This window comes from Gymnoscopelus braueri, assembly GCF_963280865.1.
Source record: "Gymnoscopelus braueri genome assembly, chromosome: 4".
In the NCBI taxonomy this organism is placed as follows: domain Eukaryota; kingdom Metazoa; phylum Chordata; class Actinopteri; order Myctophiformes; family Myctophidae; genus Gymnoscopelus; species Gymnoscopelus braueri.
In genome coordinates, this window is record NC_137605.1 from 52,588,432 (window position 1) to 52,611,285 (window position 22,854).

General features: G+C 40.3%; 2 protein-coding genes across 2 annotated transcripts; one reads left to right on the forward strand and one right to left on the reverse strand.

Annotated features, from left to right (window-relative positions):
* The first annotated feature begins 4,790 nt into the window (after positions 1-4,790).
* Positions 4,791-9,193, forward strand: LOC308084046 (junctional adhesion molecule A-like). Its single transcript, XM_080426521.1, has 5 exons — positions 4,791-4,996; positions 6,144-6,203; positions 6,741-6,860; positions 7,046-7,183; positions 7,948-9,193. Exons 1-5 carry the CDS (start codon positions 4,936-4,938, stop codon positions 8,040-8,042), a joined length of 474 nt encoding a protein of 157 aa, XP_080282647.1. The 5' UTR covers positions 4,791-4,935; the 3' UTR covers positions 8,043-9,193.
* Positions 9,194-19,965: 10,772 nt separating this feature from the next.
* LOC308083652 (macrophage mannose receptor 1-like) lies at positions 19,966-22,559 on the reverse strand (the record flags this gene model as incomplete). Its single annotated transcript, XM_080425969.1, has 4 exons — positions 19,966-20,238; positions 20,731-21,382; positions 21,625-21,935; positions 22,422-22,559. The coding sequence occupies 4 exons, from the start codon at positions 22,557-22,559 to the stop codon at positions 20,029-20,031; spliced, it is 1,311 nt and encodes a 436-aa protein (XP_080282095.1). The 3' UTR covers positions 19,966-20,028.
* Between the last annotated feature and the right edge of the window lie 295 nt (positions 22,560-22,854).

Sequence of the window (22,854 nt, forward strand, 5' to 3'; positions counted from 1 at the left end):
AGGCTACATGTACTGTATACAGTATGTGTGGTTATTGTATTTTTACAAGTAGCTAGCCTACTATCTCATCTCATACCAGATAACTGGCCAGTGTCAACAAAGTGAAGGAGAAATGCCCCATATTGCAGCCAAGCTCAGTAACATATTTTGAACAGATTTGGCTTCATTTAATCTCTGCCTGCTTCTCTTCAACAGTTCTAGAATCTTACCTGCCTCCCCCACTTTCCATTCCTTTCTCCCACACCTCCGTCCCCCATCCCCAACTTCTCTCTGAGGCCCTATATAACCACTGGCGGTGCAGCTGTCTGTAGCAGTTACAAGCGTTGACTCAGTAGCAGCAGCAGGTGTGTATTTGTGCATATGTGTGTGTGTGTGTGTGTGTGTGTGTGTGTGTGTGTGTGTGTGTGTGTGTGTGTGTGTGTGTGTGTGTGTAAGTGACAGTGTGTACATCAGCTCAGCTTTTCAGAGAGTGAAATCACCAGGGCTCAAACAGCCGTTAGGCAAGTAAAGAGAATGGACCAATCAGCTTTCACCCTGAGAACGACAGCGTTACTGCTGCTGGTGGCGTGTGTAACAGGTGAGTCCTAAAATAAGATCAGGGGTCTTCAACAGGGGGTCCTCAGAGTTACTACAGGGAGTCCGCCACATCTTTGTGTGATATGATTTTTCTTTTTTCCTTAACCACTTGAACCCTAGCATCTTCTGAGGAGAACTTTAGCCAAAAATAGCAGATCTACAAGCTCACAACGCCTCACGCTGCGAGGCGTTGTGGGCTTGTAGATCGGCTATTTTTGGCAAAGAGGTATAGGTGTAGAGGGAAAAAAGAGCAGACCAGGTAAACAAAAAAAGGATAATCTGAAACACAATTTTATACAATATAGAGGGGGTCCCTGCTTCATCTCTCTCTCAGCTAGGGGGTCCTTGGCCTGAAAACGTTGAAGACCCCTGATCTAGATCATTTAAATGGACGATTAAGTGGGTATTTATAATTTTTAACTTATTTACTTTAATTCATTTACCTGTTTGTTTATATCTGACATGTTCTCTGTGAGCATCTATACATGTACGTATAGGGGAGTTAACTTAGTTAATAAAGTGATACAGTCAGTCAAATATTAATATACAGTGGTAGTGTACGTACTGGAGCAGGGAACTAAACATGGTTATTTTAAAGTATTGTAAATTCCATGTTGATGTTTTATGTTTGTTTTTTAATCTTTGGAAAATGGTTGTTGACCTTTATCAGGTAACATGACCATCTGTGTACTCGGAGCAGAGAAATGTGTCCCTGCATCAGTAGACAGTATTTCACCTATTTCTTTACACTACAGTGCCGGTGGTAACATTCAACAGTATACATTGTGCAATGTTGGGTTGATTACGCTATGCGAGAAGAATTTTCTAGTGCTAACCCACTTAACTTTTTTTGTTATTCATAACCACAACAAAGACTATGTAAAAGGAATATTGTCAGATGTCTTATTCTAAACCTTCTTCTTCCACAGTGGGAGGCAAACTGTAACCAAAAGATTGATCTAATGGTCGACAATACATACAGTATACGCTCCTATTCTTTTAATCTTTAATCTTTTAATTGTTGTGACCGTTGTCGTGGTCACGGGTCATGAAAATAAAAGAAGATCACACGTTTGTTCCATCAAACTTTCGGCTGCAGTTTGCCTCCCCGTTTGGAGGAAGAAGGCTTAGAATATATGTACCGTGACCTCTCCTTCTTTAATATACACTCCTTGTTCAACACAGGATCCAAAATGGCTGCCTCAGCGTGTAGGAATAGATAGTTGTAATGGGCAAGGTGCATGCAATGGGTTTTCAAGTCGTTTCTACAATTGTGTGCTATCACATACAGTAATGAAACTTTTGTTTTACCAAGGAATTAATTAATTATATGTTCATCTCTCCTGTCCTCTCCCAGATGCTAAAACGGTCACTCCCTACAATGTGTATGTGCACGTAGGAGACACAATCAATTTGCTGTGTCTCAAAGGTAAGTAACTTTTACCTAAAACTCTAAATATTTTGTTTGAAATATTAGAAGCGGAGCAGAGTTTAAATTCCTGTACGTTGTTGAATCAGTAGAGTAATCAGTAGAGGATGTTCATCTCCTCTCCTCTCCTCTCCTCTCCTCTCCTCTCTCCTTACCTTCCTCTTCCTCATCTTTCTACACCCCCCCTTCCTTCCTCCTTCAAACATACCTCTCCTCCCTCTCTCTCCCATCCATCCCTCTCTCTCCCCTAGCAAGTGGATCAGACAGCATGAAGTGGCTGAGGGACGACAGAACCATTGATTTTGAGAATTCCTCCCCGAGGGTGACCAAGGAATCAGACGCTTTATCTTCTACACTGAGCATCTCAAGAGCCGGCCTGATTGACCAGGGCAACTACACCTGTAGGCAGCTCTGGTATGCAATAGGACGCCTAGAGGATACGACCACAATGGTTCACGTTCAAGGTTAGAACCGATAATGGTGTGTGTGTGTGTGTGTGTGTGTGTGTGTGTGTGTGTGTGTGTGTGTGTGTGTGTGTGTGTGTGTGTGTGTGTGTGTGTGTGTGTGTGCGTGTGCGTGCGTGCGTGCGTGTGTGAGGCCTACAAGTACAAACATGTCACATAGACTGCCACTTGAAGGGGTGTAGGCTACTTTACGTGAAACAAGTGTTAAATAGCTCGATATTCAGACAGTGATCGTTGCTAGGAGTGTTTGTTCAGTAACAGGCCTCTGCATCTCTCTAGAACTTTAGAAAATATGTTTTTATGTTGGGATACCAATTTCATCCAATCAAGAGAATAATTTGCAGGATACAGTATTCACAAGTGAAAAATGTGACAACATGTGACAGCCTACATTGAAACTATACACACTATAGGATGCCAGTTCAACAATGACCTGGCATCTGTCTACAAAACATGCTATCTAAGTTACATTTTAGCCTTTGCATAATCCTGCAAGGTCGTCAAGGCTAGGGCAAGTGCTACGGGCTGAGGTGGAATCTGAAGAGGTGAGTCTTCAGATTACGCCAGAAGATTGGTAGTGAGTCTGCCGTTCTTATTGCTATGGGGAGTTCATTCCACAGTTTGGGAGCCATCCATCCATCCATCCATCCATCCATCCATCCATCCATCCATCCATCCATCCTTCCTTTCCTTCCTTCCTTCCTTCCTTCCTTCCTTCCTTCCTTCCTTCCTTCCTTCCTTCCTTCCTTCCTTCCTTCCTTCCTTCCTTCCTTCCTTCATTTGAAAGTTCATGAGAGATAGTCCAGCAACAGAATGGTAACTTGTTATAGACAAATTAGGCTATTTTAAATAGATGCAAAATAAATGACCATGCATGCTTTTCATTTATTTTGAATTTATCCAGAACACTATCAAACCCCTCCACCATCCACCTCTGAAGACATTGCAACAACTCCACCATCCACCTCTGAAGACATTGCAACAACTCCACCATCCACCTCTAACACATCCTCTAATGACGTTCCCCACAACCAGCTCCTCAAGGCGGTGACAGACATCGTGGCAGGCCTGAAGGACATCAATGAAACGTTGAGACAAGTTATGGAAGTCTTAAACCGGAGGTCTTAAATTGCGTACAGCAGTGGTTCTCAAAGTAGGGTCCGTGGACTCCCAGGGGACCAGTGGTTTTCTAACGGTGTGCCGAGGCACACTGGTGTGTTGAGAGACAGGTCCAGGAGACCTGTGTGTGTGCCATGAGATTTTATGACAACCACATATTAGTATTTCAATACACAGTGCAGTAAAGAACTTCACTACAAAAGGTGATGAAATATTTGTTTTATTTACCATATCAGAGAGCACCTATTTCCCAATAATTCTTAGGCCAATTCTATACCCTAAAAATGGGATTATAGGCAAAAAAATAATAATGTGTGTGAGCTGCTGCTATTTTCACTATCAAATCACTTACATTGGGCTTAAGATTTTGAACTTTTTATTTGGCATTAGCAAATCATAGAAATAAACGATTCTGATTTTTAAGAATGACAACACGTGTTATATTACCTAGTTTGCACAGGTATGACTGCAGGCGTGACTTGATATTTTGACCTGCCCTTTGGTGTGCCTTGGACACAAACAGTTTGAAAACCACTTCTCTGTGATGTTCATGCTATTAAGTGCTGTATTATTCATTCTATTCAATCTGCATTTAGAAACATATCCTCCTCACGTGGATATGCTTTACCTACAGTAAGTATGGCATAGGCCTATACAAACATAACTCATATGTACACATGCAGGAATTATCATTTGTTTTATATTTTTGTGTGTATTTCACATGAGCATAATGCATGAAGTCACAATCATAATCATCATGTTTAATATAGGTTTAGCAGACATCCATTAATTTGGTATGTTTTATGCATGTGCAAGAGGCTACGGAATGAGTGCCAGGGAACATGCCAGACATCTGCTGTTGTATTCCCAAAGGTGATTATTGTGCAAAACTTAAAGTAATAAATCAGACGTAACTAAATTGTATCACTCGGTCAGACAGTTCTTTGGATGATCATTTGGCTGGCAAACTGACGCTATGCAAGATGAAGTTGGATGATTTCCATCCATCTAGATTTAGCCAAAACATTTTTTTTTTATAATTATTTTCCCTGAGTGGGAGAATACGTGTTGTGATGCGTAATCTCTCTCTCTCTCTCTCTCTCTCTCTCTCTCTCTCTCTCTCTCTCTCTCTGAGGCCCTATATAATCTCTGGCCATGCAGCTGTCTGTCACTGTTACTGGGGTCAGGCTCAGCAACAGCATGTGTGTGTGTGTGTAAGTGACGGATCACATCAGGTGTTAGACAGGGTTTACTTCGTTCCATTTCACACAAATTTGATTATTTCAATCAGTTTTTCGGAGACTGAAGTCACCTGGGCTCAAACAGCCGTTAGGGCAGGTAAAGAGAATGGACCAATCAGCTTTCATCATCAGAACGACAGCATTATTATTGGTGGCGTGTGTGACAGGTGAGTCCTACAATGTAAATAATTAATGGCCAAATAAGTTTTCTTTTGTGTGTATAGTACAGTACATTGGTATCAATATAATATGATGCCAGTGTAATCAATGACGTTCCTGCAGAGACCAAGTGGCCAATTATTATTTCTAACTTGTATACTTTATTGTTTTTATTTTAATAATCTTGTTGGGATACATGTATGTCTAATATGTTCTCCGTGAGCTAATAGACATGTACTGTATATGAAGACATACTTGGTCAATAAAGTGATACAGTCAATCAAATATAAACATAGCAGTGTAAGTCCTGTAAGTACTGGAACAGTGAACTAAACTTGGTTCAGCAATGAACCACTTAAGCCAGTGACAATAGCAGATCTACAAGCTCACAACATGTCTCATCATGACGCGTTGTGATCTGTGGTCTAGGACAGTGGTTCTCAAACCTTTTAGACCCAAAAGAGAAATTAGATGTTTGTCCGGGACCCAAATTTGTAAAAATAGCACATCTATAAGCTCACAGCACGTCACGAAGCTACTTCTTAAATGTTTATTTTTATTTATTTCTTTTTTGGTTTTTTTTGTTTTTTTTAGAATTGTTTTTAATTGGTGATTTGTGTTTGTCTTTTAAATCTTTTGAAATAATTGATATACACATTTATTTATTTTTATGTAGGAAACGGAAAACAAGGGGATATTTACTCACAACACATAAAAATTGGTCCGCGACCCAAACATTGGTCCCGACCCACTGTTTGGGAAACAGTGGTCTAGGATCATATTGGCTACTGAGCAGCACATTTTGCTAAACATTAACTCACTTTCCTTTTCCATTTTGAATGTCTTGTTTTCGGTATCCACTGGACTCATATGTGTGCATGCCTCACACGGAACTCCATAAATCAGGGGTCTCCAACGTTTGTCAGGCCAAGAACCACTTAGTTGACAGAGCGATGAAGCAGGGACCCCCACTACATAGTGTATAAAATTGTGTTGCAGATTAAACTTTTTCCTTGGTTTCTTCTTCCACAGTCTTCTATTTTTTTTGTTTTATTTTTAGTTTAGGTGATTTAATATTCATGACTGCACTAGATTTGATATTCCTAATCCTTATATTGCTTTTTGATGTGATTCCTTTGACTCTCACCCTTCCAGGTTTAAGTGGTTTTATAGTGACAACCACAAATGCATATGTACTCGCCAAAGAAGGTGAAGGTGAGTCCTGAAAGATGTGATTTAGAAGATTGGACAGAATGACTTGATGTTGCTCAGGTGATGCTTATGCCATGTACAGAATTCACAGAACTCCAATTTAAAAGACACAGTTTACAAGACAAAATACAGAAAGATAACAAGCACAGATATACAGCACAAAATCCTGGAAACTTTATACCTTATACTGCACTAGCAACTTATACTTTACACTTTTATAATTACAACAAATTTACACAATCTGTTTAAATTCCTGTAATTCTTATCAAACTTCACTTATGCAATTTGTGTAGTAATTCATGTGATGTTTGTTAAGCGTAGCCTTAAGAGATGTCAGAATGGCTAATTGAAATGTCCAAATCACACTGTAAAACCAGAAAGATTGAACTGAGAGTGCATTTTAGGGCTATCGACACTGGACAAATTTAGCCATCTTAGTCAGCTTCTTCATACAAGCCACTTGTCATGGGGCAGATGGCGAGCTTATAGGATTTGAGACGTAGAGTTTTGTATGTGCTCTCATTGCGTTTTTCATTTCAGGTGCTGATCTTTCATGTTCTTACTCGGCTGACTTTGGTTCAGATGCAAGAATTGAGTGGAAGTTTGTGGAAAACAAGACAGGCTTACAGACATATGTTTATTTTAATGGGCAACCCACAAGTAAGTGAATACAAGCAAAACACCTTATCTCTGTCTAGTGATAGAATGATACTTGTTGTTTTAGAATATTATGTGTCCACAGTTTTCATGAGAGCCAAATGGGTCATGTATACCTCACGTGACCTATTTATTGCAAATCATTACATGGGAATTAATTGGTAATTGTACGTTTCTTGCTTCCACAGCACAATATAGGGACAGAGTGACACTTTTCGGCTGTGATTTGAGATTCAACCAAGTGACCCGCAAGGATACTGGAGTATATGATTGTGTGGTGACTGGCAATGCCAAGTTTGGGGAAGTTACAGTGAGGCTTACTGTGGGTAAGATTGTGAACTAGCCTACTTATATTCTGCCATTTAAAATTCTATAACCCATTTAGACCTGGAAAGCCTATACGTTGTTATACCTTTCAATCCGGGAAATCATCTATGTCATTTTTATTAGTGTGGTTGCCCTAACAGAGCAACCAGACTATAGTACTCTATGAACTTTATTTATTTATTTATTCTAGATAAACTTTATTTTGCCGCGCTACTCCTCCCACAGTTTTTGCGCTATATAATTGGGCCGTTACATTTGTGGGAGGGGCCTACTTCTTCAGTGGGAGGGGCCTATTTCATCTATCTATCTATCTATCTATCTATCTATCTATCTATCTATCTATCTATCTATCTATCTATCTATCTATCTATCTATCTATCTATCTATCTATCTATCTATCTATCTATCTATCTATCTATCTATCCATCCATCCATCCATCCATCCATCCATCCATCCATCCATCCATCCATCCATCCATCCATCCATCCATCCATCCATCCATCCATCCATCCATCCATCCATCCATCCATCCATCCATCCATCCATCCATCCATCCATCCATCCATCCATCCATCCATCCATCCATCCATCCATTCATTCCATCTTTTGAAAGTTCATGAGAGATAGTCCAGCAACAGAATGGTAACTTGTTATAGACAAAACAATTTACTTCTGTAGGCTATTTTAATTAGATGCTTTAATGAAAATTAAACACAATGCAAAATAAATGACCATGCTTTCATTTTATTTTAATTTATCCAGAACATCCAACCCCTCCACCATGCACCTCTGATGACGTTCCCCACAACCAGCAAGGCGGTGACAGACATCGTGGCAGGCCTGAAGGACATCAATGAAACGTTGAGACAAGTTATGGAAGTCTTAAACCGGAGGTCTTAAATTGCGTACAGCAGTGGTTCTCAAAGTAGGGTCCGTGGACTCCCAGGGGACCAGTGGTTTTCTAACGGTGTGCCGAGGCACACTGGTGTGTTGAGAGACAGGTCCAGGAGACCTGTGTGTGTGCCATGAGATTTTATGACAACCACATATTAGTATTTCAATACACAGTGCAGTAAAGAACTTCACTACAAAAGGTGATGAAATATTTGTTTTATTTACCATATCAGAGAGCACCTATTTCCCAATAATTCTTAGGCCAATTCTATACCCTAAAAATGGGATTATAGGCAAAAAAAAAATGTGTGTGAGCTGCTGCTATTTTCACTATCAAAAAATAAAAAGTATTACATTGGGCTTAAGATTTTGAACTTTTTATTTGGCATTAGCAAATCATAGAAATAAACGATTCTGATTTTTAAGAATGACAACACGTGTTATATTACCTAGTTTGCACAGGTATGACTGCAGGCGTGACTTGATATTTTGACCTGCCCTTTGGTGTGCCTTGGACACAAACAGTTTGAAAACCACTTCTCTGTGATGTTCATGCTATTAAGTGCTGTATTATTCATTCTATTCAATCTGCATTTAGAAACATATCCTCCTCATGTGGATACTATGCTTTACCTACTGTAAGTATGGCATAGGCCTATACAAACATAACTCATATGTACACATGCAGGAATTATAATTAGTTTTATATTTTTGTGTGTATTTCACATGAGCATAATGCATGACGTCACAATCATAATCATCATGTTTAATATAGGTTATGTTTAGCAGACATCCATTCATTTGGTATGTTTTATGCATGTGCAGCAAGAGGCTATGGAATGAGTGCCAGGGAACATGCCAGACATCTGCTGTTGTATTCCCAAAGGTGATTGTTGTGCAAAACTTAAAGTAATAAATCAGACGTAACTAAATTGTATCACTCGGTCAGACAGTTCTTTGGATGATCATTTGGCTGGCAAACTGACGCTATGCAAGATGAAGTTGGGTGATTTCCATCCATCTAGATTTAGCCAAAATAATGTTTTTTTTAAAATTATTTTCCCTCAGTGGGAGAATTATGATCATTTGGTTTGTAATATGTGTTGTGATGCATTCTCTCTCTCTCTATTGACCACAGATGAATCTCACAGAGTATTCTACAACAGTATAGGCCTATATGCTATCCACTCTACACCGTAGTGTAAAATGTGTTTTTAGTAGTCACTACTGAACAGAACCTGTGAAAATGACAGCATGCTTTAAAGCTGCAATCCATAATATTGTAGTGATACAGTATGTAGGTACAGTATGTGTTAGAATACGATATAACGAACACAATTGTGGTGGTTGCAGTTGGTCTCCCTGCTCTTCTATTGAGACATTTAAATCATGTGTTCTGGTAGGGCCACTACTGGGTGGAAAGAGGTATGAAACTCAAATGTAAATAATAAATAAATAAATGCCTTTCCTAATTGTTCTCAAGGTTACAGCTAAGCTCAACAGTAAAACTGTTGGTCCTACTGTATATGGGCATCTGGGTTTGAATCCTGGGAAGGACAGTAAAATGTCGTTGTGCTTGTAGATCATATTGCTATATTCGGCGAAGAGATTTTGTGTAAACTGTAAAGGGGAAAAGAGCGGACCATGAACAGAGCCAACCCCTGTCATGTATTTGTTTACTAAGTAGCAGTGATGGTAGAAGTACTCACATGTTTTACTTAAGTAAAAGTATCAATGCTGCAATGTAGATATACTCTGTTACAAGTAGAAGTCCTGTATTCAAAATGTACTTGAGTAAAAGTACAAAAGTATCGGCATCAAAATATACTTAAAGTACCAAAAGTAAGAGTACTCATTGTGCAGAATGTCCCATTTCACAAGTTCAAAATGTGTAAAAGAACGTTTGAAAGTAGCCGATCTACAAGATCATAATGTGTGAGCCATTGTGAGCTTGTAGATCTGCTATTTTCAAATGGCCGAGATATATAGAGAGCTGAAGTGGTATGTTTTGTGATAATAATCACAATCTACAAAGTAACTATCATAAGTTTTCAAAAAATTGCAGTGGAGTAAAATAACTATTTTTGCCTCTGAGATGTAGTGGAGTAAAAGTAAAAGTAGTGAAATTTGGAAATACTCCAGTAAAGTAAAAATACCTCAAAATTGCACTTAAGTACAGTACTTGAGTAAATGTACTTAGTTACTTTACACCACTACTAGGTGCAATATAACTCACTGGACCCTAATGTCCAGCATTGTTATTTTCACGCAGTGCATGATGTCTGCCTTCCAGGCATCACTGAGGTGAAGCAATTAAGGACCCAATTGTGTTTGTCCTGCAACAGTCTCAAACTGGCCTCCCTCACAGTAAGGGCACGACCACTATTATGTCGGAAACAGACGCATACGCATACTTTGGTCGTCAAAAAGATACTCCATTTGGTTGTGATATTTTTTAGGTCATTAGGTCATGGTGGCAGTGGCAGACCATGGCACATAATTGACTAAATTCCATCCTTATCAACCAAGAGTGACCACTCTTGCCCAGCAGATGGAGTTATTGTCATGCTGACGGAGGCCAAGCATTGTACGTCACATGCCTTTGTATTTCTTGGTATTTAGTAGCAGGCTATTTACCAGACCTAATAATGTGTTAGTTGGGGATGTGTTGAAGTGTCCTTGAGCAAGACTTGCAAAAGTGTCTCTTTCTTTTGGAATATATAGTTAACTTTCTACATGCCTTTTCAAACAGACTAAGTGCAGACAAACATTTGCTGCCACAATGTTGGATTTCATTATCCAACCTGGCTAGTGGCTACTGCTCATGAATGGTTGCATGGTCTCCTGCAGTTCATTGATGTGTGAATGGGTGAATGTAATGTTGCACATTGTAAAGTCCTTTGATAAAGGTGCTATATACAAGCACCATTTACCATTTAAACCAAGAGATTTTCAGTTTTACTTGCTTGTAATGATCATTATTTTATTTCTATAAATTAATACAGTTTTTATTAGAGCTGTCCTGTTACTGCTTGAGAAGCTCTTTATGAGCTCTCTTCTAATCACAATACCTTACCCTCCAATTCTTCAACCCATAACCCATTCCTCCCTCCCTCCCTCCACCTGGGGAGGATAAAAATGAGTACCAAGATACTTTCAGATTTTGTGTTTTCTGTATTTTAAATACATAAAATACATTATGTAATTTCATTCTCAATTTGACACATTTTAAACATTCACACGTTTAGACTGTGGAATAAAAAAATAAAAAACACTGTGTCACTTCTACTCCGTCTCTGGCTTACCCACGCCCTCCTTAATATAAATGAGAGGCAGAGTAGAGCAGGTCATGAGACAGACATATATCACCTTGCCTCAACTACATTACATTACATTACATTACAGTCATTTAGCTTTTATCCAAAGCGACTTACAATAAGTGTATTCAACATAGGTAGGGAACGAAAACTACTAATCACCAGAAGTCTTTAGTGCATTTTCTGCAAAAACAAGCAACCAAGAGTATACCTAGCGCTAAGGTAAAAGTGCAATATATCAGCTACCTATTTCCTTAAACAGATGAGACAAAATAGCTAAATCAAATGAGCATGAGCTAAAACAAATAAGTGTATCGACTAAACAAGATCCAATAAACAATCCAACAATCCAATAAACAATACAGCAATAGAAAACAAGCGTTCGTACAACTAGTTAACAACAAGTAGGTCAGGCAGAGAGGAAGGGTAGTGTTTCTTGAAGAGGTGAGTTTTCAGCCTGCGGCGAAATATGGGCAGTGACTCTGCTGTCCTAACATCAGTGGGAAGTTCATTCCACCACTGTGGGGCCAGAACAGAAAAGAGTCGTGACCGTGTGGATCGGCCAGAAGGACCCTTGAGTGACGAGGCAATCAGTCGCCCCGAGGTGGCAGACCGAAGTGGTCGGGCAGGGGTGTAGGCATCGACCATAGCCCGGAGGTAGGAAGGAGCTGTTCCTTTCACTGCCCTATAGGCTAGCACCAGGGTTTTGAACTGGATGCGAGCCGCTACGGGGAGCCAGTGTAGAGAGCGGAGAAGGATGGTTGTGTGGGAGAACTTGGGGCGGTTGAACACCAGGCGAGCCGCAGCTTACTCCAACTACTAGTGGATGAAGCCTCGTGGAAATTTCCATATGCATTAAAGATAGTTTACTTTTGTGATAACTACATTACTGCATAATGTAATTCTGTGTAATTCCACCTCTAATCACGATAATTTTCCCTCCATCTCTTCTACCCGTCCCTCCCTCCCTATAGACACTTCCTCCGGGTCTCTTTTGTCTGCCCTCTGTGTCAGTGGTTCTCAAACAGTTTCAAGTCAGGGACCCTCAAACTGCTATGTATTTGGCTATGGAACCACTGGAAACCCCTCAAGGACCACTGGGGGTCCCCAGACCCCACTTTGAGAACCACTGCTCTATGCTCTATGCTCTAAACAGGACCTGTCATTTTCCTTAAGCACCCAAGCAAGTCATTCAAATGTTTGTCATTCAAAATTGTCCTGTCTCCATGCTTGGGTTGGGTGAATCAAAATAATGCAAATGGAGGGATTTGAATGTATTTGATTTGGGTAGTGATGCGAAACTCACTTTGTATACAATTCGGTCATTTGGCACAGAGAGTCTCTTGACCAGAAGGACTTATGTGTGTGAGCACTGAATGGGTAAGAATGTCGCATCCAATTCAAACTACTGGTGATGACCTATAAGGCTATTGAAGGCATGGCACAACCTTCCATTCAGGACATGATCCAAACCCCCACCTCTTCCTTCCTACACACTTATGTATTAATAATTTCTTGTTTAAACACGGACTGTAGATGTGATTTATTGTAAAACTGTTAAACTGTTCACAGAAAAAAGCATAAAAAGACAATACAAATATTTCCATGCACAGAAAGGCTATACCATATAGCCTATTGACTTTTATAGGTGAAAATGCTCAAAGATCTTTGAAAATAGCAGAACTACAAACTCATTACATTGTGGCACGTGAGCTTGTGAGCAATTTTCACTGTGCGACACTATCATACGACAAAGAATAAAATAAGGCTTAAACTGTTAAAGACAGTTGATTAGAATATGATAAATTGCTAAATAATGGCATTGGCTTAAAGGAATATTTCACTTTAAAACAATAATTTGGGTCATTTTATCATCTACTCAGGCTTACAGCTAAGCTCAACAGTAAAACTGTTGGTCCTACTGTATATGGGGATCTGGGTTTGAATCCTGGGAATGACAGTAAAATGTCGTTGTGCTTGTAGATCATATTGCTATAGACCAAGAGATTTTGTGTAAACTGTAAAGGGGAAAAGAGCGGACCATGAACAGAGCCAACCCCTGTCATGTATTTGTTTACTAAGTAGCAGTGATGGTAGAAGTACTCACATGTTTTACTTAAGTAAAAGTATCAATACTGCAATGTAGATATACTCTGTTACAAGTAGAAGTCCCGTAATTCAAAATGTACTTGAGTAAAAGTACAAAAGCATCGGCATCAAAATATACTTAAAGTACCAAAAGTACTCATTGTGCAGAATGTCCCATTTCACAAGTTCAAAATGTGTAAAAGAACGTTTGAAAATAGCCGATCTACAAGATCACAATGTGTCACATTGTGAGCCATTGTGAGCTTGTAGATCTGCTTTTTTCAAATGGCCGAGATATATAGAGAGCTGAAGTGGTTAAGGTATGTTTTGTAATAATAATCAGAATCTACAAAGTAACTATTATAAGTTAAAAGTAAAAGTACTGTATTTGCCTCTGAGATGTAGTGGAGTAGAAGTAAAAGTAGTGAAAATTAGAAATACTCCAGTAAAGTAAAGTCTTGACTTTTATAGGTGAAAATGCTCAAAGATCTTTGAAAATAGCAGAACTACAAACTCATTACATTGTGGCACGTAAGCTTGTGAGCAATTTTCACTGTGCGACACTATCATACGACAAAGAATAAAATAAGGCTTAAACTGTTAAAGACAGTTGATTAGAATATGATAAATTGCAAAATAATGGCATTGGCTTAAAGGAATATTTCACTTTAAACAATAATTTGCGTCATTTTATCGTCTACTCAGGCTTTTGGGAGCACCCCCGACAGTTTTTAAGTTGCTTGATTTAGTTTATTTTATATATTTTTCTCTCTTTTTTCTACATTATTGTACATGTTATTACATCCACTGCTATTTTTAACCATACGCATTATGTATATATTTCACACTGTCATATTGACATATCTGCAAATAATGGCTTGTACACCAAAGCATTTCATCCACTTTATTACACTGTATAAACTTAGTGTATGATGTGAGAATAAAGTTGAAGGTCGAGAGCAGGGAGAATGTTTAGACATTAGTATCTATAATCTAACATGAACAGACCATAGATTAGCCTATAGATACTGAAGTCTGTCCAGCTAGGAGCATGTAGAAAGGTTTAGCGATATGAGTGGATAATGACTACCTACATTCATGTAGTGTAGTTTTCAACTTGTGTTACCATAACCGCTTAAGCCCTACACTTCGTTGTATGACGCATGCTAGCGAATATAGCTGATCTGTGATCTCTTAGCTCATGATGTGTTGTGATATGACACATTGTGAACTGGTAGATCTGATATTTTTACTCTTTTTGACATTTCTCCTTTTTGACAAGATTTTTACGGATAGGCCTACTGAGTTGTAGCTTATTTCAATCACTTCAATGTAGTAGTTTTATTTCAGAAAGCAGAAATCATTAGAGAATTTGTTATGAATGCGGAATGTTATTTAATGATCAAAACAAAGTTATTACAAACATTTGTTTGAATAAATGACATATAGACAGAGCCGGTCCTTAAATGCGTTTAACCCTTGCATTGTGTTAGAAACTGACACACTTTTGGTGTTAGCGGACAAATTTGACCTGTGATTTAAATCATTAATTTTTTTCTCCCACCTCATAGCTGACTTGTTATGCATTCATATCCATGTAAACACTTTAAAAAAATATTTGGGGTTAGGGTTTCATCTTTCAATATTACTCGTTTTCAATTATAAAAATGTTAAAATTCCCTCAATACATATCCTAAAATGAAGACAATGGATAATGATGTTATCTAGCTATAATAGACTAATATTAGAACACACTTCCAAAAAAAATTTGAAATAAATAGTGACATCTGTGGTGTTAAGGGTCAAAATCTACCCGTATACCATAGAAGGTAAAAAGTCATTTATTTTTCATAAACCCAAACTTTATTTTACTCCTAATAGCAAATGCTAATTGAAGACAAGTTTCTCTCACTCTCAAACATGTAAATATTTAATATTGACAATTTGGGGGGGAATTATAAATTAGCCAAACAAGCAGTTAAAAAATGAAACATAGAAACAAAATTAAACTAGACCAAAAGCAGAAGATAAGGGCTTTGTGTAACCAAATGGACTATGTTGGGGTTACTAAAATACATAACAACTCTACTGACTACGCCAGTTGGAATTGCACCAACCACCATTTAAGGCTTTAACTTTAAAAACACAGGTTTGTTTTGCAGAGCTTTAAAACTGGGTTTGGGAGGCTTAGTGAAGACACCAGATTGACAAATATAACATTTATTTCACATTAAAATATATAAACACAAATTAGGCCACTGTCATACAATAACTGCAACTAGTCCTTCTTAACACAATAGATCACAGTATTCAAGTAGTATTCAACTCAGTAAGTCAGATCACTGCACTGCAAAAAGCACACAAAAAGTTACTATCAAGGCCCAGACATTGTATCAGAGTGGAGAGCTCAGGACTACTACGTTATTGACAAGTGGGTTAAAACATAAATAGGCTATACAAATTCAATGAGTACACAACAAACAATATGGCATTACATGCATGTAATGATAAAAAACAAACGTTCTCACCAGGGTGAGCAGAGTGAAGTGCACCTAAATGTAGAAACCTGCCTCACACTCCTGTGTACAGTGCACATACATGTGCAACATCATTACTCCTTATTTCACTTCACATTTACAATAAGCATTAAAAACATATTGGTGGCACTGGAACATACTCTACTGACCCATTACAAAAACCTGTCTCCTGATTGCCAACTTCCTGCTTTTAAAGGCAGAACTAGATCATGATTGGATGGCATCAGAGTGTCTCACCAATCCTGATGGACCAAATCTCCACACATGTACACCTGCAGTAAATAAACCACAATCAATTGGTGTTAAAGACATTCACAAAAACTCCGCCCGGTTACATCTGCATGAAAGTAAAATCAGCAACAAGTGACAGCAGCTCTGGGATCAGGAGATAAGAGGGAGACAAACAATACAAAAAAAAGAGCATGGATTAAGAGGAACAGGAGAGGAAGTAGGAGAGAGGGGGTGTTAATGGGGCACGTGCATCCCCGGTAGTGTTACCTATCGTGTTACCTATCGTTGATATCAAAGATGGTGATTCAAATGTGTGGCTTTGACTTGAGTTGCATGTAACAGGTTTATCTGACCTGGTCACTGGCTGTCCCTGAAAACACACATTGCCTTCTTAGTTAACACTCTAAGGATACAGTAACAGGTGAACAGAGTACTTCTGTGAAGGCAGCAGCAAAAAGAAGAAGAAGAAAAAACTAGAAAAATTGCTCCTCGGAGCACAGGTCTCCGCCAGGTTAGGTACGTTATTGTGGCCTCCTAGTGGCGCTATAATAGGCCATTGTGAAAAGGGTGCCCCTTTTCTTCTTAGGCGTTTCACGGCAATCGGACAATGCATTCATGATTTGAGGCATTTTGTTCCAAAAAATTATTTTGCTAAATTAGACCTGCTGGTGGCGCTATAACAGGCCAATGTTAAAGGGGTGGCATTTCTTCCTCAGCCTAGTGGGAATGTGCGTGTAAAATTTCACGGAAATCGCAAGCTGAGTGCATAATTTGAGGCATTTTGCTCAAAAGGGAGCAATCCTGCAAACTTTGGAAGCCAACCTTAGCCAATGAGGATGGAATATGGGAAATCGGACAGATCCGTGTTCATCACATGACTATCGAGATACTGTGTACCGATTTGCATGACGTTTGGATAAAATCTGTATGAGTAATATAAACAAAAATTGGTTTTGCACAAATCGGCCTCCTGGTGACGCTATAACAGGCCCATGTGAAAAAATTGGGGCAGAGGTTCTGAATTGGCATCCAGGGAGTGTGTGTGCACAGTTTCGCAGCGACCAGGCCAACGGTGCCAGAGATTAGCTGTCCACAGACGGACGGACGGACACACGGACGGACGGACAGGGGGTAAAACATACTCATATACCTGTGCTCCTCGGAGCACAGGTCTCCGCCAGGTCAGATAGGTTATTTTGGCCTCCTGGTGGCGCTATAATAGGCCAATGTGAAAAGGGTGCCATTTCTTCCTAGACCGTGCACGGCAATCGGACACTGCATGCATGATTTGAGGCATTTTGTTCTAAAAATGTGTTTTGCTAAATTTGACGTGCTGGTGGCGCTATAACAGGCCAATGTTAAAAGGGTGGCATTTGTTACTCAGCGTAGTAAATGTGCATTCAAAGTTTCACCGCAATCGGACGCTGCGTTCATGATTTGCGGCAATTTGTTCAAAACGGGCCACTCCTGCAAACATTACATGTCAATGTTAGCCAATCAGGATGGAATATGAAAAATCAAACAGATCCGTCTTGATCACATGACTATAGAGATCATGTGTACCGTTTTGCGTGACATTTGGATCAAATCTGAAGGCTTAATATCAAAAAATTTGTTTTACATAAGTCTGCCTCCTGGTGGTGCTATAAAAGGAAAATGTGAAAAATGCAGGGCAAAGGTTTTACCTTGGCCTCTAGAGAGTGTGCATACAAAGTTTTACACAGATCGGTGCAGTTATAGGTAAAAACACAAATCGGCCTGTTACAGCGCCACCATGAGGCTGATTTGAACATTTTCAAATGGCATTTCTTCCTCGGCCTAATGGGAATGTGTGTGCAAAATGTCATGGAAATTGCATGCTGTGTTCATGATTTGAGGCATTTTGTTCGAAACTGAGTACTCCTGCAAACATTGAAAGCCAATTTTTCGCAATCAGGATGGAATATGAAAAATCTGAAACCAGCCTTTTCTTTTAATGACTATAGAGATACTGTGTACCGATTTGCGGGATTTTTGGCCAAAATATGTAGGAGTACTGTCAAAAAATGTGTTTCGCACAAATTGGCCTCCTGGTGGCGCTATAAAAGGCCCATGTGAAAAATTTGGAGCAGAGGTTCTGCTCTGGCATCCAAGGAGTGTCTGTGCACAGTTTTGCTGCGATCAAGCCAACGGTGCCAGAGATTAGCTGTACACAAAATGACAGAATGACACACGGACGGACACACACACACACACACACACACACACACACACACACACACACACACACACACACACACACACACACACACTCGGAGCACAGGTCTCCGCCAGGTCAGGTAGGTTATTGTGGCCTCCTGGTGGAGCTATAGTAGGCCACTGTGAAAAGGGTGCCATTTATTTTTAGGCCTTGCATGGCAATAGGACACTGCATTCATGATTTGAGGCATTTTGTTCAAAAAAATTGTTTTGCTAAATTAGACCTGCTGGTGGCGCTATAACAGGCCAATGTTAAAAGGGTAGCATTTGTTCCTCAACATAGTGTGAATGTGTGTGCAAAGTTTGACCGCAATCAGACGCTGCGTTCATGCTTTGCGGCATTTTGTTCAAAACAAGCCACTACTGCAAACTTTAGATGTGAATCTTAGCCAATCAGTATGGAATATGAAAAATGAAACAGATCCGGCTTGATCACATGACTATAGAGATCATGTGTACCGATTTGCGTGAAATTTGGATAAAATCGGAAAGAGTAATATAAGGATAAGGATAAGGATAATTCCTTTTTTTAACAGGTCGTTCAATTAAGTCCTTGCGGTCTTGTTTCCAATGAGAACCTGTGAGCAATTAGGGGTTAAGAGTCTTGCTCAGGGACAAATTTCATCTCATCGACACATATGCTGACCTGGCCTGGAATCGAACTTGGGGCAACCAGGGCCTCTGGCTCCCTAGGCGGACTCACTAACCACTCAGCTATGGCCGCCCCATAAAGAAATATGTTTTACATAAGTCGGCCTCCTGATGGCGCTATAAAAGGCAGAAGTGAAAAATGCAGGGCAAAGGTTTTTCCTTGACCTCTAGGGAGTGCGCATACAGAGTTTTACACAGATCGGTGCAGTTATAGGTACAAACACAAATGGGCCTGTTATAGCGCCACCATGAGGCTGATTTGAAAATGTTCAAGTGGCATTTCTTCCTCGGCCCAATGGGAATGTGCTTGCAAAATATCATGGAAATTGCATGCTGTGTTCATGATTTGAGGCATTTTGTTCAAAACGGAGCACTCCTACAAACTTTGGAAGCCATTTTTAGCCAATCAAGATGGAATATGAAAAATCTGAAAGAGTGGTTTTGTTTAATGACTATAGAGATACTGTGTACCGATTTGCATGATTTTGGGGCAAAATCTGTAGGAGTACATTAAAAAAATATGTTTTGCACAAAGCGGCTTCCTGGTGGCGCTATAACAGGCCTATGTGAAAAATGTGGGGCAGAGGTTCTGCTCTGCTATCCAGGGAGTGTGTGTGCACAGTTTGGCTGCGATCAAGCCAACGGTGCCGGAGATTAGCTGTACACAAAATGACAGAATGACACACGGACGGACGGACAGACAGACGGACGGACGGACGGACGGACGGACGGACGGACGGACGGACGGACACACGGACGGACGGACGGACAGGGGGTAAAACATACTCTCTCGCCATGCCTTTCGGCCTGGTGGAGACAATAACCAACCTACAGTATATCTGCATAGGCTTTATAAATGACCACAAATTCCTGACAATTCCTGGCTACTAGTCCTCTGTCTGTTTTGCTGGGGCTTTGATGCAGAGGAAGTTCCTTCTCTCCATGCAGTCCCTGGTCTCCCACTGGGTGGTGTGGTCTTTGGGTAGGGTTCCACAGCGCCTCCCCCAGGCCGGACAGAGTGGCAGGTTCTGGTACCGCTGTGGTTCCCCGTCCACCCAGAGCCACTCGCTCGCCAGGAAACGCAGAGCTGTCCACACCTGGGGACATGGAGAGTAAAGGAGGTCAAACATCTTCCCTTAAGTGTTACTGTGCTTTAATTAGGACTCAGATTAGTCAACCTTACTATTATTTTCCAAGCTTATATTACGCTGGATTGTTCCTATGATATCTTTATGTTATTTAATTAAACATTATTTTAGATTCTGAATGAAACAAACTTTATTGCCAAGATTGCTGTTAGTGTTAGTGTTAAAGTTACCGTTAGGGTTAGAATTAGTGTTAATATTAGGGCCGGTGTTAGGGCTTAGGGGTACAAGAACCTTCACCTTAACGTGGGGTGCGGTCACAAATCCAACATGAGACAATTAAGACTTATGACAAAGCACTTTGACGGTTTCAACAAATTCATCAAAATAAAAGAAAGGGAAAAAAATATCCAGTTTCCTGCATTCATTTCAAAGAAACTTGTTCGGAAAAAAGAGCCCTCTCTCTCTACCCACAATGTGATCCCTCAACCCAAATCCTCAAACCTCATTGGTCGTGGCCTCCTGGATCTTGTCCCTGGCGTTGCGGTGGTCGTCCTCAGACTGCAGGCTCACCAGGTCATACTGGTGGTCACGGTAATGATTATGTTGGGTGGGGTCAACGCTGCCGATGGCCCTGCAGTGATCCAGAGCCTCCTCCCATGTCTTGTTCTCCTTCACCAGGATCAGGTTGTCAACGAAACAGATGAATGGACGTTTATCAGAGCAAGGTGAACTGTACCACGTGTTAGTGTCAATGTTAAGGGAGCCACAGTTCTCAAGGTCCGGCCGTCCCGGAGCCCAATTCCTATAGTCTGAGTCCTCTCCAGTCCACTGCCAGATGTCTTTAGATGTGTAACTTCCAGATGTGTTAGGGGGTATATGCAGTCCAATCCAGCCACTACCAGCGAACTTATGGCGGTTGCTTTGTGTGACAGTGGCTAAGACCATGGACTTCTTGTTACAGTTCTCCTGGGCATCAAGCCAGGACAACGTTTTAGACACATGTACGACATTGTCCCCATCAGAGCAGTAGAAACCCCATGACGGAGAACATTTAGTATTGTGCCACTTCGTATTTTCACGGTAGTTCACACGGGTACAATTCCACATTTCAGTCTCTCCAGTTGCCCAGTTTGTGTCACTTGAAGCGTCTCCTCTGTAAAATACAAATAATCGATATTACATGACTCCTTTGAGTATCTTACATTCAGGAGTGTCACTACACTAGCAAATACTTGTTTCTAGAAATGTACCTTTTTTCATGATAATGTAACAATTAGCTTTGACCATATTTCCATATTTTATACTTTAAAAAAATATAGAAAATATTGTATTTCTATTTTTTATGTCACCTTTAATAGGGATATTAGGCTGAAAGTGGTTAAGAACAAGACTAACCTTTCTTCTGTCCACCTCCACACGTAAATGTTCCCAGGGTCTCTGTACAGACCGATCCACACTCTTCTGGCTTTGACCCTCGCCAACTCATTCAGCAGGTCTTTTCTGTGACTCCTAACAGAAGCCAGATCAGTGAACTTCTCCTTGCAGTACTGTTGAGCATTAGACCAGTTTTTCTTCTCTTCCACATAGTGAAATGTTTTCATCGGGACAGACACCTTCAATTGAAGAGCAGCAATGATGATGAGGAGGAGGGAGAGGGAGAGGGGGGTCTTGAATGGGCTCCTCTTCACCATTTTCACAAGTTGTTTCTTCAGTTCAAGTAGAGAAGAGTGCAGGGAAGAGTTCAGTTGTTGTCATAATGTCCACTCTGTAACTGTGTCCTCTGTGTGACCTGGTTGTCTAACTGAAGCAGGACTCACAGAGCAGGATAAAGATGTGGTTAGTTGTCTGGTGAGGAGCAGGCTGTCACACTGTTCTTATGACAGCTACTTACCTGGATACACCCACCTACATGTACCTGGACACACCCACCTAGATGTACCTTGATATCAGATGAGTGGTTGATACTAATGAGTTATATAATACATAAGTAACTTAGCATATATTGTAGTTATAAAAGTCTTTTCAATGCAGCATGCTTTTTACTTTTCTGTGTATTTGTGAAGACGTTTTTTTCTCCCCATCATCCAATCCACCAAACAAGAGACAATAGCAACAGCAAAATAAGCTGTTTGGGGTCGAGACAATTTGCGCGTACGTATGTGTTTACGTCATTCTACCCCTGCACGTGTTACACTTGGGCCACCCCAGTCAAAGAAGTCTGGACACACCACTAGAAGACAGTTGGGCAGAGGCCCGGCTGTGTCCGGGGTACGGGGGGCTTCCACATAGCAGCCCCCTTCTGGGGCCAAAGCCCAGAAGGGGCTTGTCATTTTCCTTAAGCACCCAAACAAGTCATTCAAATGTTTGTCATTCAAAATTGTCCTGTCTCCATGCTTGGGTTGGGTAAATCAAAATAATGCAAATGGAGGGATTTGAATGTATTTGGTCAACAGATGTTAACGAGACCTTCATTCTAATGTCCTTGTGCTGGCAGGCCTTTGTTACAACAGCTAAAATGCTATGGACATCATCCATGAAGACAACATGGAGATTTAATTTGGGTACTGATGCAAAACTCACTTTGTTTATATAATTCGGTCATTTGGCACAGACTGCAGCCAGTGG